At 42.3% G+C, this 19,366-nt stretch overlaps 2 protein-coding genes across 3 annotated transcripts in view; one reads left to right on the plus strand and one right to left on the minus strand.

Moving 5' to 3' along the window:
* The window catches only part of LOC137874412 (nephronectin-like), a 58,806-nt gene extending 55,857 nt beyond the window's left edge, over positions 1 to 2,949 (minus strand). Inside the window, exons 1-6 of one of the 2 annotated variants that reach the window (XM_068713080.1) lie at positions 2,666 to 2,949; positions 2,135 to 2,226; positions 1,819 to 1,911; positions 1,098 to 1,217; positions 649 to 768; positions 61 to 195 (exon numbers count right to left, since the gene is read on the minus strand). In XM_068713080.1, coding sequence (XP_068569181.1) covers positions 61 to 195; positions 649 to 768; positions 1,098 to 1,217; positions 1,819 to 1,911; positions 2,135 to 2,226; positions 2,666 to 2,739 — 634 coding nt within the window. In that variant the 5' untranslated portion in view covers positions 2,740 to 2,949. The remainder of the gene's footprint in view (positions 1 to 60; positions 196 to 648; positions 769 to 1,097; positions 1,218 to 1,818; positions 1,912 to 2,134; positions 2,227 to 2,665) is intronic. The other variant, XM_068713081.1, reaches the window with a different exon arrangement.
* Positions 2,940 to 18,030, plus strand: LOC137874443 (atrial natriuretic peptide receptor 1-like). The gene is made up of 24 exons (XM_068713131.1): positions 2,940 to 2,982; positions 5,631 to 5,732; positions 6,485 to 6,587; positions 6,823 to 6,955; positions 7,218 to 7,350; positions 8,143 to 8,244; positions 8,793 to 8,895; positions 9,771 to 9,916; positions 9,999 to 10,071; positions 10,255 to 10,399; positions 11,198 to 11,284; positions 11,604 to 11,747; positions 11,837 to 11,958; positions 12,032 to 12,170; positions 12,819 to 12,867; positions 12,952 to 13,050; positions 13,302 to 13,421; positions 13,520 to 13,613; positions 13,888 to 13,975; positions 14,315 to 14,454; positions 14,672 to 14,824; positions 16,840 to 16,938; positions 17,080 to 17,171; positions 17,327 to 18,030. The coding sequence occupies exons 2-24, from the start codon at positions 5,700 to 5,702 to the stop codon at positions 17,480 to 17,482; spliced, it is 2,553 nt and encodes an 850-aa protein (XP_068569232.1). The 5' UTR covers positions 2,940 to 2,982; positions 5,631 to 5,699; the 3' UTR covers positions 17,483 to 18,030.
* The last annotated feature ends 1,336 nt before the right edge of the window (positions 18,031 to 19,366 follow it).

Consider the following 19,366-nt stretch of genomic DNA (forward strand, 5'->3'; position numbering starts at 1 on the left):
CAGTCCTGAACATGAGTCCCCCCACCCATCACAGACCCAGTCCTGACGGTTCAGACTCACCAATGCAGGTGTAGCGTCCGTTGATGTACGTGAGTTTGAATCCCAGGTGACATTTACACAGGAAGCTCCCAAACGTGTTTACACACTTCCTACGACGAGGACACACACCTCCACCCGACACACACTCATCGACATCTGTAGAGAGGGGGGGACTTCCTGTCAATCAGCCTTTGATCGTAGTAGCAGCAGTAGTAGTAGCAGTAGTAGTAGTAGTGGCAGTAGTAGTTGTAGTACCAGTAGCAGTAGTAGGAGCAGTAGTAGTTGCAGTAGTAGTAGTAGTAGTAGTAGGAGCAGTAGTAGTAGTAGCAGTAGTAGGAGCAGTAGTAGTAATAGTAGCAGTAGTAGTTGTAGTACCAGTAGCAGTAGTAGGAGCAGTAGTAATAGCAGTAGTAGTTGCAGTAGTAGTAGTAGTAGTAGGAGCAGTAGTAGTAGTAGCAGTAGTAGGAGCAGTAGTAGTAGTAGCAGTAGTAGTAGTAGCACTAGAGGTAGCAGTAGTATTAGTAGTAGCAGTAGTAGTAGTATCAGTAGTATCAGTAGTGGTAATAGTAGTAGTAGTAGTAATAGTAGTAGTGAAACCCTCTGACTGACCGATACAGGTGTGTCGGTCTGGTCCGAGCCGTAACCCTGGCGACGGGCAGGTGCATCGGACCGCCCCCTTCATGACCTCACAGCCGTACTGACAGTTGGCATGGTAACAGGTTCGAGCATCTGTAAACACAAACAAGTTTATAATGAGTTTACTATTCAAACCCAAAGACACAGTTCTACTACCACTACTACTACTATTACTACTACTACTGAAACTACTAACTACCACTACTACTACCGGTTTATACCTGATGTAGTTACACTAGTACTTTTCTCTCTTTTCATTTTGTAATAACATCGTTAGAGGAAGCCTTTAATTACCAACGAAGAAGAGGAAGAGGAAGAAGAGGAAAAGGAGGGAGAGGAAAAAGAGGAAAAAGAGGAGAAAAGAGGAAGAGGAAGAAGAGGTGTGTGTGTGTGTGTGTGTGTGTGTGTGTGTGCAGACTCACTCCTACAGCTGCCGTCTGGCTCCACTGTGTATCCGTCCACACAGAAACACTTGTAGCTCCCCAACGTGTTCATGCAGCGATGCTTACAGGGCCGAGGCTTCACACCACACTCATTGAGATCTGAGACACACACACACACACACACACACACACACACACACACACACACACACACACACGTTAAAGGTGAGTGAATCAAACATTAACTGAGAACATTTTCACTCCTCTTGTCAACTTGTAGGATTAACCTTTGACTCTCAGCCCTGTTAGACTGTGACAGCATTTTAAGTGTGTGGGTGTGTGTGTGTGTGTACTGTTATATTACAGTGTGTGTGTGTGTGTGTGTGAAGCCCCAGTTTGAAGCCAGATGTTGTTTTATAGTCAGGATATGACTCAAAATGTAGCCTGTAATCATGAGATTAACACTCTCAGATTGTGTGTGTGTGTAGGTGGGTGGAGTACGCCCACTTGTGTGTGTTGGTCTAAGTTTGGAAACAGCAGAGTGTGTGTGTGTGTGTGTGTGTGTGTGTGTGTTTTGGGGGTCTTCAGGTAAAACAGGCCTTTGCAGGTCAAACAAGCATGACAGGAATGTGTCTCTTTTTTTTACTTTCTCAGAGGCATGATGGGAAATAAAATCTGCTGACAGCAGACAGACACAGACACAGACACACACACACACACACACACACACACACACACACACACACACACACAGAGTTACCTTGGTTACAGGCCTTGCCGGTGAATCCTGGGTAACATTTGCATCGGTCTGGTCCGACACACTCTCCATGTTTACAGCCCTGCTGACAGTGAGCTACACACACACACACACACACACACACACACACACACACACTGTATTGAAGAAGACTGTAAACTAGAGATTGAGACCATAAACTCATGTTTACAATGTTTACTGAGGGAATAAATCAAGAGAGAAGTAGAGTCATTTTAGACTAGACTTCTATACAACCAGAGGAGTCGCCCCCTGCTGGACACTAGAGAGAATGCACGTTTGTGTGTCTTTGTGTCCTCACGTTGACATCGTCCCCCGTCCGTCCGTCTCCAACCCCAACAACACTCCACACTGCTGCTGTAGTGACAGAGACCGTCGGACAACACGGCCCGACTGCAACACAGAGAGACAGACAGACAGAGACAGAGAGAGACAGAGATAGAGACAGACAGAGACAGAGACACAGAGAGAGACAGTTTATTGTTCATGTCGTAGTCCTGTAGGTGAGGCCGTGTGTTCGATGCTGCACCACTACAGAAGTCAGAGTGACGTCTCCTGTTTCCTCAGCCTGTCTCAACATGAATGATATGAAGAGGTAGAGCTGCATACCTCTCTGCTTATCATCTGTTTCATCTGTCAATCTATTTGTCAATATTGCCTCATTTCTTACAGCTGTGCTTGTTGATATTTGATCACTAATGAATCAGTATTAAGGTCTGTATTCAGCAGCTTAACCACTGACAGAATGATTGAAACGTCTTTTAAATGATCAAAGTCAACATGTAGGAGCTGAAACACGCTGTTAGAATAATAAATAGTGTATAAAACAAACCTGTCATGGTCCAGCTGCTGGGCCCCAGTCCACATACAGAACCAGACCGGAACCAGAAGGACCCGGATCAACATGCTTCTTTGACCCGGTTAAAAAGAGGGACGTTAGAACATTGGGTTACTGAGCTTTGTGAGGCGTAAAGACGATGAATCCTCCTGAGACACACAAATGATTAAAAACAGAAGACGAAGGCGTCTAGAGGAACTCCTGCTTGTTGAAGTCAAGCAGCATCGTCCTCCGAGAGAATCACAGAACGCTGGACGACAAGGAGAAGGAAGTCCTCACTCACTCACTGATTGGTGGTTCTGATTCAAACGGTAGGTGGTCTGAGAGCTGCAGGGGGGAGGGGGGGGGGGGGGAGGAGACACAGAGAGAGGGAGAGAGAGAGAGAGAGAGCGACAGAGAGAGAGAGAGAGAGAGAGCGACAGAGAGAGAGAGAGAGAGAGACAGAGAGAGAGAGAGAGAGAGAGAGAGAGAGAGAGAGAGAGAGAGAGAGAGAGTTTCTTATGATGTAATGTTTAAACTTTTTGTTTCACATTAACGTTATAACTTTGTGGAGAGAAAACATTAAAATGACACATGTATGAATAAATAAATACATGTAGTGCAGTATAAAGTACAGTGTTCCCCCTGAGACGTAGTAGAGTAGAAGTACATTACATTACAGTCATTTAGCAGACGCTTTTATCCAAAGCGACTTACAATAAGTGCATCAACATTGGTAATCAAAAGAACTACTAGTCACCAGAAGTCATAAGTACATTTCCTTTAAACAAGCATCTAAGAGCCTGAAGCAGAGCATAACTCAGAGCCAAAGAACAGAAACAAGAGAAACAGTTAGTGCTATAAGTAATATGAATACAATAAGTGAAACAAGCTAGTATGAAAACAATAAGTGCTAAGTGGAAGGCTCAGGGTAGCACTTCCTGAAGAGGCGGGTCTTCAGCCTGATGAAAGATGGGCAGCGACTCTGCTGTCCTGACGTCAGTGGGAAGTTCATTCCACCACTGAGGAACCAGGACAGAAAACAGACGTGACCGGGTCCATCGGCCGCCAGGACCTCTGAGCGACGGGGCGACCGATCGCCCCGAGGCAGCAGAGAGAAGTGGTCTGGTGGGGGTGTGAGGCTTGATCGTGGTCTGGAGATAGGAAGGAGCTGTTCCTTTCACTGCCCTGTATTCTAGCACCAGAGTCTTAAACTGGATGAGCTCTTACAGGGAGCCAGTGTAGAGAACGGAGAAAGGAAGTTGTGTGGGAGAACTTGGGGCGATTGAACACCAGGCGAGCTGCGGCTTTCTGGACAAGCTCCAGAGGTCTGATGGCCGACGCCGGAGCTCCGGCGAGTAGAGAGTGTCAGTAGTCCAGGTGGGAGATGACAAGAGCCTGGATGAGAACCTGAACCGTCTCGTCAGTCAGGAAGAGGAGAATCCTCCTGATGTTGTAGAGCAGGAATCTGCAGGAGCGTGTGACGGATGAAATGTTTGCCGAGAATGACAGTTGGTCATCCAGGGTCACACCCAGGTTCCTCGCGGTCCGAGTTGGCGTCACCACGGTATCATCAATGGTGATGGACAGGTCCCGGTGCGGGTAACCCTTCCCCGGGAGGAACAGTAGCTCGGTTTTGTCTAGGTTGAGCTTGAGGTGGTGTGTCGTCATCCACTTCCAGATGTCAGCCAAACACGCAGCGATGCTGTTGTACAAGTTGAAGTACTTCACACTGACGGTTGTTAAAACATAGTTCCTCTTTATTTACTCCCTCGTATTTAACAAGCACCATTATATCCATATCTTATTATTCAAGATAAGAACATTTAGTTTGCATAGTTTAGAGAGGAACTCACAGTTGTGCAACGATTAAACTTCACTTTCAGTTTCACAACAAACCATTGTTCTTCAAAGACATGTATATTTAGAATAGTACAGTCTGTAAAGAGTCACTTAGAGGATACTCACATCAGAGTACAGCTCAAGCCATTTCACCTTAGAACATAACATTTGAACCACAGCAAATGCAGACAAATACAAAAATGACTCGAGTCCTGCTGGCAAAAATTGTAAAAACAAACAATTCTTCAGATGCCTAAATGTTACTAGACAGCAATAGAACGCTGAAAAGAGCTTATTCAGTTCAACAGACAAAAAAGAAACTATTCAATTAAACTAATTGTCTTCAAAGGGAATCCTTGTCGAGCCCATGCACTAATAATACTAATAATACTAATAATAATAATAATAATAATATCACAACTCCCCACACACACACAGTGTTTGATATTTTACTGTCATCTATGGACATCTATTGAAAACAATACAACTCTGTCCATCCTCCACATTCACGTCTCTGGCCCACATTGTCGAGTTTGATGTTAGCTAGTTAGCCTAGCTAGCTTAATGCGCGAGCACATTTGAGCTAACGTTAGCTTTCAACTCGGTCAGGTTAGCAACAATATTAAGTTATTATAATTATGTTCTGCTGAAATGCCAAAATGTGGTTCTTTCCAGAGTACAGAGTTCTTTCCAGAGTACAGAGTACTTTCCAGAGTACAGAGTACTTTCCAGAGTACACTATGTCTTGTAGCAGTGAACAATTACATCAACACTGGGGGGTGTTTTACTCTTGCCGTTGTTGTATTAACTCTGAAAGAGTCCGTATATTTGACACTGTATACTTTGACACTGTATATTTGACACTGTATACTTTGACACTGTATATTTGACACTGGGGAATTTACTGTGCAGCAGTTCTTTGACTCAATACATTTTATAGTTTCATACTTTGACTTTGAGTATTTGTACTTTTATTGCAGTAAAAGGTCAGAATACTAAAAACGATCAATCGATTGTCAAAATAGTGACAGATTAATTAAATGATCAAAACTGATATTGATCATATTTCATATCACCACTAGAGGGCACTGTCTCACTGTCTGTCTGTCTGTCTCTCTCTCTCCTCTTCCTCACTCAGTCTGGACTCAACCGCTCAGAGACCAACACACCTGTCTGTCTGTCCTCCTGTCTGTCCTCCAGCAGCACCATGGAGAAGAGGAGCTGTGTGTTGCTACTCTGGGTAAGACTCTAAACTAACCGTTGATCATTGAAGCTCATTGATCATCAGTCTTTACTCTATTTACTGTTCTTTAATGGAACGCTGGTGCTGAGGCTTTTATTTTGAAGGGATATGGATATGTGCTGGTTTTTCAACATAATCTCCAGGTTTAATGATTTTAAATATATCATATTTGAAGCTCAGTGACAGATTTAGAGGGTTTGATTAAATGTTTCATATTTATTATTTGTTTCATCTTCCTTCAGTGTTTTGTTAATTTTGTCAAAAGATTAAAAAAAAAATAAGTTTCATGAAATCTTAATAGGTAAACATGTTATTTGTTATTTCATGCTGACCAAGTTTGTTTTCTTCTTCAAACACGTCTTTTCTGCTTTTATTTCTGTGACTCTGAAAACATGAAATATGATTTTAAATACCTCAAATTGACTTAAATTATATTTTAATTGTTATTTGTTGTAATTGAACATGAAAGATTAATTCATATTTCTATAAAATGTTCCTGTGTGTGTATATGTCTGTGTGTGTGTGTGTGTGTGTGTGTGTATATGTTTGTGTATGTGTGTGTGTGTGTGTGGGTGTGTGTGCGTGTGTGTATATGTTTGTGTGTGTGTGTGTGTGTGTGTGTGTATATGTTTGTGTGTTTGTGTGTGTGTGTATATGTGTGTGTGTGTGTGTGTGTGTGTGTATATGTTTGTGTGTTTGTGTGTGTGTGTATATGTGTGTGTGTGTGTGTGTGTGTTGTGTGTTCTCAGGTGTATGTGTGTTGTGCGTTCTGTTGGCACGACCTGGACAACAGTGAGTACGACTGCTGGCCTCTGGACAAACCCAACGAGTACAACATGATGGACTGTGGAGGTACCGATCTTCATCTTCATCTTCATCTTCATTATCCAGAACTATAGAGAGAAGATAGTTCATTATGACGTCATGTTTAAACTTCATGTTCCTCATGAACGTCACTGTCTGGAGGGACAAATGACCCATTTATGAGTCTGGTGAAGAGATGATACATCTGTGTACTGAAGGTAGTGAAAGTATATTATTGTACTATTAAAAAAAGAAATAAAGTCTGTCTGTGTCTCTGGTCCAGGTCTGGAGATGTCCTGGGTGGTCCGTCCTCCAGAGACGGTGAAGAGCGGTGAGTTCTTCAGCGTCTCGTACTCGGTGACGGCCTCAGACTCTTTCTACCAGTGGGCTGTAGAAAACCACATCTTCACCCACAGGTTAGTCCTCGTGTACTGGTTCACAGGTGATGTACTGGGTACAGGTTAGTCCTCGTGTACTGGTTCACAGGTGATGTACTGGGTACAGGTTAGTCCTCGTGTACTGGTTCACAGGTGATGTACTGGGTACAGGTTAGTCCTCGTGTACTGGTTCAGGTTCACAGGTGATGTACTGGTTTTAAACCAGACCGGCTGAGTCTGTCTGTGTGTGTGTGTGTGTGTGTGTGTGTGTGTGTGTGTGTGTGTGTGTGTGTGTGTTTAGCTCCATATCAAACGCTGAAGCAGCTCGGAAGTTTTGTGAACAGCTCGACTGTCCGTCCAACTGGAAAGACGCTGACGGAGAAAACTGCTGCATCCATCACGCTAACATCCACTCCTGTCCTCTGGGTCACATGGTACACTTTGAGTCTTTGTGTTGGTGGATAAACAATGGATACAATTAAAGCACAATTTATACTATTTCAATAATTAGATGGAATCAAAATGATCAATAATACCATTAAAATCATAGAACTGAGTCTGGTTTGTTGTTGTTTACATATCTGCTACTTTTGTATTGTATTGTATTGTGTTGTGTTGTACTCTAAAGTTTACTGCAGCATTGTATTGATTAATAATATTAAGCCAATAACTTGTCATAACCTGCTCAGGGACTACAGACAGAAATGAGCTTCCTAGCTAACTCTGCAATATTTACATTGAGGGGGCAATAAAATAAAATAAAGTAAAATAATAAATACATTTAAATTAAATTAATATTCAATTTAATTTAATTTAAAAAATGCATTTAAATACATTTAAATTAAATAAAGTAAAATAATAAATACATTTAAATTAAATTAATATTCAATTTAATTTAATTTAAAAAAATACATTTAAATTAAATACTAATAAATACATTTAAATAAAATTAAAATTCATAACAACATGCCTTCCCTGAAATACAGGAGGGTTTCAATAACATTTAACACTCAACAGATAAAATCTCAAATGTAAAATCTGAATCAGTCACCAGTAACTCCACTGGTCAGATCATTTTGTGGATAAAACATTAAACATATTTCCCTACAAAATGTAGCACAGGAAATGTTGAAAGTCGAAATAGATTTTGTATTTTGTTATTTAAAAAATTCTGCATATCAGCAGTGGCTTGTGTTATTTATTTATTGAAATTAACCAACTTTCAGACGGAGAGCATCTGTGGTCCGTGGATACCCGACGACGGGAAGATCTTTACTCACACCATCTCCACCTCCGGCAAGATGACCCAGAACAACTGGACCGCCAAGGTAACACCAGTCCAGTTTATCTGGAGGTTTCAGACGTGGCCAAAGATCTCTGCAAAGAAATTACACAAAAGTCGTAAAAAGATAGGATCAAAGTGGAAGAAACCTCAGTTTTGGGGGAAATATGGCAAAAAATAAATTAACCGGAGGTAGATAAAGAATGGAGGAAGTCCAACATTGAAAAGAATTGTGAGAGAAAAATTAAATTTTTTGTTTCATCTGCAGAAAATAACACAAAGCAAAATGTTTGGAGTCCCGAGTCCAAAAAGAATCTTTCCTAAATGTAATGTAGTAAAAAGCATAAAAACATAATGTACTATCTTTTTATGCAGATGACACATCACTTTATATAATTAATGTTTACAACTCTCCTTCGCTCTTAACTTCTTTAGGGATTCATGCAAATTTTCACAAAATCGCAAAAAGCAAAAAAACTCAAAATTTCAGATCCAACGAATCGGCTTCGGATCCTCTGATGTTCAATTTCTGCCTTCACATACTTGGCTGATGTTTCTTAAGTGACCAGGTAAACCCTGAACTCTGTCCTAAAGGTGGTTCTGTTGCACTCCGGCTTGACGTCGCTCATCGCTCACATACGAGTCGGTCGCATGCAGGTCGCTCTGGAGGCCAAGAGCACCGTGCTGCCGGCTGTAGGTAGGTTGTGTTGGTGTTTGTTGACCCCTTTAGTCTCTCTGTTTGTATTACTTTAAACCAATCACAATCGTAGGTAGGCTTATACCCAAAGTCTACGTCCATTTAGTCAGACCAGTTGACTGTCTACTTCCTAGCATGACTATAGAAACAAATACAACGAGGGGTCATGTGACCAACAAAGGTAGCTCAAAGCTAAAGTCTTGGCGACAAAAGTAGTTTAGTTTGTAAAGACATGGACTGTATATACAAAGTCATGGTGATGTCTCTTGCTGGTTACATTTTGAAGCCAGTTCGCCATCTTGTTTTTTTTTTTTCAACCAGTGAACAGGAAGTGACCATATCTGGACTGAGGAGGAGTGACGTAGAGACGCTGTATACGTCTCTGGTAGAGACCTGTCAATCACTGTGTAGCCCCGCCCCTAAATCATCCCCTGCTTTATGGTCTGTTTGACTCTAAATGGAGCATAATGTACTAAATGAACATCATGCTGTATTGAAGAAGACTGTAAACTAGAGATTGAGACCATAAACTCATGTTTACAATGTTTACTGAGGGAATAAATCAAGAGAGAAGTAGAGTTATTTTAGACTAGACTTCTATACAACCAGAGGAGTCGCCCCCTGCTGGACACTAGAGAGAATGCAGCTTTAACACGTGAAGTAACAAAGGTCTTCAGCTGGATGTGAACTGGTTCTTGTTCGGCCCCCAATAACTCCAATCTGAAGGATGTCCTATGTCTTATAATAAAGTTTAAGGTCTCCAGTAAGATCAGAAATGGTTGTCTTTAGGTATCAGAGACCATCGTCTTTGGGTATGAGGTTACATGTGGGTAACTCTGGTGTGGTAAAGGTTCTCTTCTTCTCCCCTTCCCAAGTGTGCGGTGACGGAGTCTGTGAGGAGGCGGAGCTTTGTTCAACCTGTCCGGCGGACTGCGGTGAATGCCCGATGACCCCGACCACCAAGCTGGCCATCGGCCTGCCGCTCAGCCTGCTCTGCCTCTGCTTCGTACTGACCGCTGTGGTGAGAACTCACACAACACAAAAAAACACAATCAATATATTAAACAATACAAATAATAAACCCCAACCTGTCTGGTTTTTAGTGGCTGAGGTACCAGAAACGGAAGCTTTTGTGGGACGAGAGCTGGATCATCGACTTCGCCAAGATTAAACAAGGTACCGTAACTCTGAAACTGGTGAGGAACCACTACAAGAGGTCTGAATCTGCACTGAACAGACCTGGTTCTGGTACTCGACTGGTCTGGCATTGGTCTATAACAGATGTCCTGGTTCCAACAGGTCTGTTGCAGGTCTAGAGTGGTTCTTAGTAGATCTGTCTCTTTGTTTGTGTCTTTATAGATCAAGAGGCCCATATGACCATGGGCAGCATCATGAGCGTACCGGTGGGGAACAGCAACAGTAACGGCAGCTGTGTGACGGCTCTCAGCTGCTACACGGGACAACCGGGGACCAGGAAGACCCCGTTCACCTGCACGGGGGTCTAGTACGCCACCTGTCTGTCTGAACCTCAGTGATGCAGTAGTAGTCTCTTTGATGCTGCCAGTTAGGAGCTGAAACAAGGGATGGGGTTTTTATTTGAAATTGTCCGATACGATGCATAATTTACTTGGTGAACTTTGGTTTAAATCTGGAAGCACTTGATCAAACAATCAGTTAAAAAGACATTTGATACCAGCTTTCTGCACTTGGCTGTTAAAAGTAATAAAGTTCAAAACCCTGAAAAGCACAACCTTGTCCTTAAGAATCAAATGCAAAAAGCTGTACTTAGAATGTTCGAATGGCAACCTGACTTCTCTCTCAGGGTGGAACATATGTTCTGGTGTTTGTGGTAGTTCTTGTGTTTTTATTGTGGACTAAAGTTCTGATACTAGAATCAGAAACGCAACTGGATCAGGTATCAATGTACTGAGCATGTGCAGACTAGAAACACTAGTTAAACACCCTGTTCTGTTTTATTTCTGATAATGTTACAATGTTAACAACAAACCCGTGTTTGTCAGCAGGAGAGCTAGTTAGCTGTTAGCAGCAGAGTCCTGCTTGGCTATAATACGGAGCTAACGGCTAACGTTGCATGGAGTTACGTCACGATGCGTTCAAGTTCTGTTCAATGAAAATGAATCTTGGGTGAAGTTAAGTCATGATGTGTTCAAATGTAAGGAGACGTTTTAAAACAATATCAGAGAAGTGATTCTGATCTTTTTAAGTGTCTGAATCGGTATCAGGAAGGAATAAGTGTTATTATAATATATAATAATACATTCATAATCATTTTGTGCTCCAGTGATGGCAGGACGGTGGCCATCAAGAGGATTCAAACAAAGACGTTCTATCTGTCCAAAACCATCCGACAGGAAGTCAAACAAGTCAGGTAACGAACACACTCTGTCCTCATCTACGGTGAGCCTCAACGCCTCTATTTTCACCCCATTTATGTTAAAACGCTGATTTTCCACTTTTCAGTTTTTGAACAACAAAACGCAGTTTTTTTACGCCATTTAAAAAAAGTCAAAAACATGAATTTCGATTTTACAGCAATGAAATGGTAATTTATCAGCATGAGAAGTTAAAGTATTGATCCAGACCCGACTAGATTCAATTAATGGAATTAAAACAACGAAGTGGTTCTCAGACTTTTTCTGAAATCTCTCTCTCTCTCTCTCTCTCTCTCTCTCTCTCTCTCTCTCTAGGGAGCTCGATCACCCAAACCTCTGTAAGTTCATCGGCGGTTGTGTTGAGGTGCCGGATGTTGCCATAGTGACAGAGTACTGCCCAAAAGGAAGCCTGAACGACGTTCTTCTTAACGAGGAGATCCCACTCAACTGGGGCTTCAGGTGGACCCGCTTTCATTCCAGATGCTGATAATTAAATCGGGCTAATGAGGTAAGAAAAAAAGGAATAATCCAGTTTGATTCCCTTCCAGGTTTTCGTTCGCCACAGACATCGCCAGAGGGACGTCGTACCTGCACCAACACAAGATCTGTCACGGCCGACTCAAGTCTCTGAACTGTGTGTTGGACGACCGCTGGGTCTGCAAGATTACAGGTGAGGGGAGCGGACCAAGGTACACCTGTATGTTTCATTGGACCGTTGATTGACACACGGTCCATCCCGTCAGATTACGGGCTGGGGACGTACCGCAGAGACGACGGCGCCGAGCCTCTTTCCACCTATCAGCAGAGAGTCCTGGAGGTTTACATGCCGCCCGAGTTTCACAGCTCCAACATGGAGCCGACGCTGGCTGGAGATGTGTTCAGGTACGTAGAACACAAACAGAACCATCCGGACCTCAACTACTGCTGAGTTCACGGCAAACAACGAGCAGACACCTCGCACGACGCCAAAACATACAGAGTCAATGCAAAGACGGGAATAGAGGGGAATAGACGGGAATGGAGGGGAATGGAGAGGAATAGAGGGGAATAGAGGGGAATAGACGGGAATAAACGGGAATAGACGGGAATAGACGGGAATAGACGGGAATAGAGGGGAATAGAGGGGAATAGACGGGAATGGAGGGGAATAGAGGGGAATAGACGGGAATAGAGGGGAATAGAGGGGAATAGAGGGGAATGGACAGGAATAGAGGGGAATGGACGGGAATAGAGGGGAATAGAGGGGAATAGACGGGAATAGAGGGGAATGGACGGGAATAGAGGGGAATGGACAGGAATAGAGGGGAATGGACGGAAATAGACGGAGTAGTGGGTTTTTCAGCCGTGATCAATAAACACAAATGATCCCACGAGTAACGTTTGGTGTGAACACAACATGTGACACAATTAAGGAACTCTGACTGAGTGAACTGGCCTATTGACCTTTAACGTTTACCAAAAACAAGAATTAACCCTAAAACCTGATGCTCTACACACACACACACACATAACATCTGTGTGTTTTCCCAGTTATTCCATCATTCTGCTGGAGATTGCCACTCGCAGCGACCCTGTCCCAGTAAGTCCTAGTCTGTCTGATGTCTTTTCTAACTTTGAATGTGTCGCTGGCTGAATGTAGGACAGATACATACATACTTTACAGGTAGAGGAGTCCAGTCTGGAGAGTTCCTGTTGTCCTCCTCTACCAGAGCTGATCTCTAGTAAAGCCGACACCTGTCCCTGTCCGGCTGACTATGTAGAGGTGAGAACTTCCTGTTTCTATTATTCTATAATCTGTTTTATTATCATTATTTGACTCCTCAAACAACAAAAATCTGATTTTGGAGCCTCAAGAAACAGTTTTTTTTCCCCTCTATTTCTTTAAAATAATTAAAATAAAAAAATAAAGTAAGAGTAGTGAAACATCCACTTCTTAATTTTTGATAAACACATTCACAAGAGATCTCTCTTACCTTTTTCTGCTGTCTTTTTGTCCCTCCTGTGTTCCCGTAGCTGATCCGACGATGTCGCTCTCACAACCCCGTCCACCGACCCACCTTTGAGCAAATCAAGAAGTTTGTTCACCGGATCAACCCGATCAAAGTCAGCCCGGTGGACATGATGATGAACCTGGTAATAACCTGCAGAATCCAGATTCATTATTATAGCAGCACTTTATATGCATTACCTCATGCTATGTCATGTCATTAAGGTTGAACGGTTTGTTTCAGATGGAGAAGTACAGTAAACATCTGGAGGTGCTGGTGACAGAGCGGACGCAGGATCTAACGCACGAGAAACAGAAGACCGACAGGCTGCTTTACAGTAGGACAGACATAGATATACACACCTGTCCATCACCTGTCCATCACATCAAACATTGAACTAATATTTAGAGTTAATATTTCTCTATATGCAGATGATGCAGCTATTTATACAGTAGTCCTCCACAAACAGTAGATATCATTGGAACAATTAAAATCAAGCATGGACACATTTATAACTTTCTCCATCGTGCACATTCTGTAGTAACAACACTCATATTCAAAAACATAATGTATCTGAAGAATCTTAAACTAATTGCATGTTTGTGTCGTAGGTATGCTTCCTAAACAGGTAGCTGATGACCTGCGGCAGGGCAAACCGATGCAGGCTCAGAGTTACGTCAGCGCCACCGTCTTCTTCAGGTAGGACCAGGAGGCAACCTCCATTAATGAAGAGTGAATCCAAAGCTTCATGTGTTGAAGCTGCATTCTCTCTATTGTCCACCAGGGGGCGACTCCTCAGGTTGTATAGAAGTCTAGTCTAAAATGACTCTACTTCTCTCTTGATTTATTCCCTCAGTAAACATTGTAAACATGAGTTTATGGTCTCAATCTCTAGTTTACAGTCTTCTTCAATACAGCATGATGTTCATTTAGTACATTATGGTCCATTTTTACAACTTTAGTTTTACACACAGTCTAAACTGTCTGTCTGTGTGTGTGTGTGTGTGTGTGTGTGTGTGTGTGTGTGTGTGTGTGCAGTGACATCGTGGGCTTCACTCAGCTGTCCAGCAGCAGCACTCCTTACCAGGTCGTAGACTTCCTCAACAAGCTCTACACCACATTTGATGACATCATCGACAACTACGACGTCTACAAGGTGGAGACCATCGGAGACGCCTGTGAGTGACACTCTCTCTCACACACACACACACACACACACACACACACACACACACACACACACACAGTGTAACAGTTAGAGACAGTGTATTACTGTCACATTTTTGTAACTTACTTCAGGTGTTTCCAATATTTGGTGAGAGGCGTAGCTCCAACTGCATCCTCTAAAAACCAAAAGCTGAACCTTGTTGTGGTCTGGATCTCTGTGTCCTGTAGACATGGTGGTCTCCGGTGTTCCCCTGGAGAACGGGATCCTCCATGCCTCAGAGATCGCCAGCATGGCTTTGGACCTGGTGGGCGTCTGTCGCACCTTCAGGATCCCCCACAAACCCAACACACAGCTGCAGATACGAGCCGGGATACACTCTGGTACGTACACATGTTAAACATCACACACTCTGGTACGTACATACGTTAAACAACACACACTCTGGTACGTACACACGTTAAACAACACACACTCTGGTACGTACACATGTTAAACATCACACACTCTGGTACGTACATACGTTAAACAACACACACTCTGGTACGTACACACGTTAAACAACACACACTCTGGTACGTACACATGTTAAACATCACACTCTGGTACGTACACATGTTAAACATCACACTCTGGTACGTACACATGTTAAACATCACACACTCTGGTACGTACATACGTTAAACATCACACTCTGGTACGTACACATGTTAAACATCACACTCTGGTACGTACACATGTTAAACATCACACTCTGGTACGTACACATGTTAAACATCACACACTCTGGTACGTACATACGTTAAACAACACACACTCTGGTACGTACACATGTTAAACATCACACTCTGGTACGTACACATGTTAAACATCACACACTCTGGTACATACACATGTTAAACAACACACTCTGGTACGTACACATGTTAAACAACACACTCTGGTACGTACACATGTTAAACAACACACTCTGGTACGTACACATGTTAGACAACACACTCTGGTACGTACACATGTTAAACAACACACACTCTGGTACGTACACATGTTAGACAACACACTCTGGTACGTACACATGTTAGACATCACACACTCTGGTACGTACACATGTTAAACAACACACACTCTGGTACGTACACATGTTAGACAACACACTCTGGTACGTACACATGTTAGACATCACACTCTGGTACGTACACATGTTAAACATCACACACTCTGGTACGTACACATGTTAGACATCACACACTCTGGTACGTACACATGTTAAACAATACACTCTTGTTAAACAACACACTCTGATACGTACACACGTTAAACAACACACTCTGGTACGTACACACGTTAAACAACACACTCTGGTGCGTACACACGTTAAACAACACACTCTGGTGCGTACACACGTTAAACAACACACTCTGGTGCGTACACACGTTAGACAACACACTCTGGTGCGTACACACGTTAGACAACACACTCTGGTACGTACACACGTTAAACAACACACTCTGGTGCGTACACACGTTAAACAACACACTCTGGTGCGTACACACGTTAGACAACACACTCTGGTACGTACACACGTTAGACAACACACTCTGGTACGTACACACGTTAGACAACACACTCTGGTACGTACACATGTTAAACAACACACTCTGGTACGTACACACGTTAAACAACACACTCTGGTACGTACACACGTTAGACAACACACTCTGGTACGTACACACGTTAAACAACACACTCTGGTACGTACACACGTTAAACAACACACTCTGGTACGTACACACATTAGACAACACACTCTGGTACGTACACATGTTAAACAACACACTCTGGTACGTACACATGTTAGACAACACACTCTTGTTAAACAACACACTCTGATACGTACACACGTTAAACAACACACTCTGGTACGTACACACGTTAAACAACACACTCTGGTACGTACACACGTTAAACAACACACTCTGGTACGTACACATGTTAAACAACACACTCTGGTACGTACACATGTTAAACAACACACTCTGGTACGTACACACGTTAAACAACACACTCTGATACGTACACATGTTAAACAACACACTCTGGTACGTACACACGTTAAACAACACACTCTGATACGTACACATGTTAAACAACACACTCTGGTACGTACACATGTTAAACAACACACTCTGGTACGTACACATGTTAGACAACACACTCTTGTTAAACAACACACTCTGATACGTACACACGTTAAACAACACACTCTGGTACGTACACACGTTAAACAACACACTCTGGTACGTACACACGTTAAACAACACAATCTGGTACGTACACACGTTAAACAACACACTCTGGTGCGTACACAGATGCGTGGTAAACGTCTCGGTCTCTGTAGGTCCGGTGGTAGCGGGGGTTGTGGGGACGAAGATGCCCCGTTACTGTTTATTTGGAGATACAGTGAACACATCGTCGAGGATGGAGTCCACCAGTCTGGGTAATATTCATTATTATACATTAAAGCATCAATAAAATAATATACGATATTATGCAGAATGAGTACTTTACGTGTATTTTGATGCTGAGTATTTCTACCCTGTGATATTAGTACCTTTACTGAAGTATCTGAGTCTTTTAGCCCTGAAGATTCAGTGCAGCTCCAGTACGTTCTACCTGCTGGAGGAGATCGGCGGCTACCTGCTGGAGTGCAGAGGAATGATGCAGGTCAAGGTGAGCCTCAGCTCAGTTCTGTCGGCACTGGGAGCACTGGGAGTACTGGGAGCATGGGGAGTACTGGGAGTACTGGGAGCACTGGGAGTACTGGGAGCACTGGGAGCACTGGGAGCCGCCTGGCAACTCTCTGGATTCTGTCCGTCTGTTAACAGGGTAAAGGTGACATGGTGACCTACTGGCTGGAGGGGAAGAAGACGTCTCTGGTCTCCAAGGACGTCACCACGGAGGCGGAGGCGGAGAAAGAGCGAGAGCTGTACTCGTCCATGCCGGGGTTCCTGAACGACGACGGCCTCCTGGACGCCGCCTGATCCACCAAAGAACCTCCTGAGGAGCACTGGAGTGTGCTGTATGTTACAAGTGTGTTTAAATATGTAGACGAACATTAGCAGTTTAGTTTATTTCAGTCGTTTTTAACTTGTGCAACTCAAATACACATTTAAAAGAAATAATAAAAAAGTCTTAATGTAGTGACAAACTAAAGCAAGTTGATGCTGAGCGAGAAGTGTATTACTTCATTATGAGTATTTAGTACAGGTCCCTTTAAATTCATACAATGAAGTAAAATTAAAAAGAAATATAATACATATATTTATATTATATACTTCCAAAAGTCCCAAACAAAACTTCATATATACACACAAAATAATTCCACCTGTTCTACATTAATTCAGAGACATCAGTGTTAATTATAGTGAGTGATGTGAAGTAAGAAAGTACATTTACTTTAGTACTGTACTTAATTTCAATATTGAGGTACTTTTTCTTTACTTGAGTATTTCTATGTTCTGCTACTTTATACTTCTAGGGAAATGTTGTACTTTCTTACTGCTTTACATACTAATATTTTACTTTCACAACATAGTAAAGGTTTGTAAACTATGATACCTTTTTCATTGTAATTATTCTCTAATTAGTCTTAAACTGAATTCACTCATTTTGTTTAAATCTCCCAAATTCATTTGTAATTTCCAAAATAATATTTTTAAAAATGTCACTTATTTCTTATGGTTTTAAGCCACAGAAATACATTTTTAAACAAATGAATTTGATAAAAAGAAATAGATTCTTACTGCAACAACAGATTTAGTCACTTAGTTCAAAAATATATACTGATACTATTACTTTGATTAGTACTTAAATGATCCAGTGATGGATATTTGCATCTCTGTGTTCATGTGAACGCTGTGCTGTTACTTACTATAAAAATCAGTTTTTGTCAGTTTTAGGAAAATATGTTTACAATTCATCATTTTCACCAGAAGACAAAAGAACCAGAACAGTTTAATGTGTTGAGATGTTTGTAGCTTTAATGACCCGAGGACACAAATGACTTCTTTTGACTTTAAATATCTTTACGTTTAAAATAAGACTTCAAATAAAAAGGCACGAGGATGAAATGTGCGGATTGTTCAGCTCATTAAATCTGTGCTGGCACAGACGTGTTGTTTGAATATTCATGACACAGTGTTGAGCAGATGGAGGACTTGAAGAGATCTGTTTACCTGATAACACATGAAGCTTTCTTTCACTCCAACGTCTCTTAAAGCAGCAGACTATCTCACATTTCTTACAATAATATGAAAATGTAATTTTCATAAATGTTTATTGGCTCATATGAAGCGTGACGATAACAAACGTGGTTCATCATTCAGGATGTATCATAATAACTTTATTGATCCTCAGATCAACGTGTTCATGTGTCCAACACTTTGGTTTATAACCAAATACATAAAGACATTCAATCAGACACTCAGCGGTGTTCACTGAGCTAATGTCAGCTGCTAACATAGTAAACATCACAGCTGTTGAATGACCTCATGGGATGGATTCACCCGTATTTAAACCGACAGGCGGAAGTACAGACTGACGTACAGACTGACGTACAGACTGACTTACAGACTGACGTACAGACTGACTTACAGACCGACTTACAGGCGGACGTACAGACTGACGTACAGACTGACTTACAGACTGACTTACAGGCGGATGTACAGACTGACGTACAGACTGACTTACAGACCGACTTACAGGCGGACGTACAGACTGACGTACAGACTGACTTACAGACTGACTTACAGGCGGACGTACAGACTGACGTACAGACTGACATACAGGCGGACTTACAGGCTGACGTACAGACTGACGTACAGACTGACGTACAGACTGACTTACAGGCAGGCGTACAGGCGGAC

This window comes from Cebidichthys violaceus, unplaced genomic scaffold (assembly GCF_023349555.1).
Source record: "Cebidichthys violaceus isolate CVI_PGR_0920_01 unplaced genomic scaffold, fCebVio1.0.p SCAF_19, whole genome shotgun sequence".
Taxonomy (NCBI): domain Eukaryota; kingdom Metazoa; phylum Chordata; class Actinopteri; order Perciformes; family Stichaeidae; genus Cebidichthys; species Cebidichthys violaceus.

What these genes read in the sequence shown, in the direction of transcription:
- LOC137874443 (XM_068713131.1), top strand. Translation starts at nt 5,700, where the DNA reads ATGGAGAAGAGGAGCTGTGTGTTGCTACTCTGG. An exon ending in TGGACATGATGATGAACCTG is followed by an intron (nt 13,422 to 13,519) that starts GTAATAACCTGC and finishes GGTTTGTTTCAG; the next exon opens with ATGGAGAAGTACAGTAAACA. An exon ending in GAGGAATGATGCAGGTCAAG is followed by an intron (nt 17,172 to 17,326) that starts GTGAGCCTCAGC and finishes GTCTGTTAACAG; the next exon opens with GGTAAAGGTGACATGGTGAC.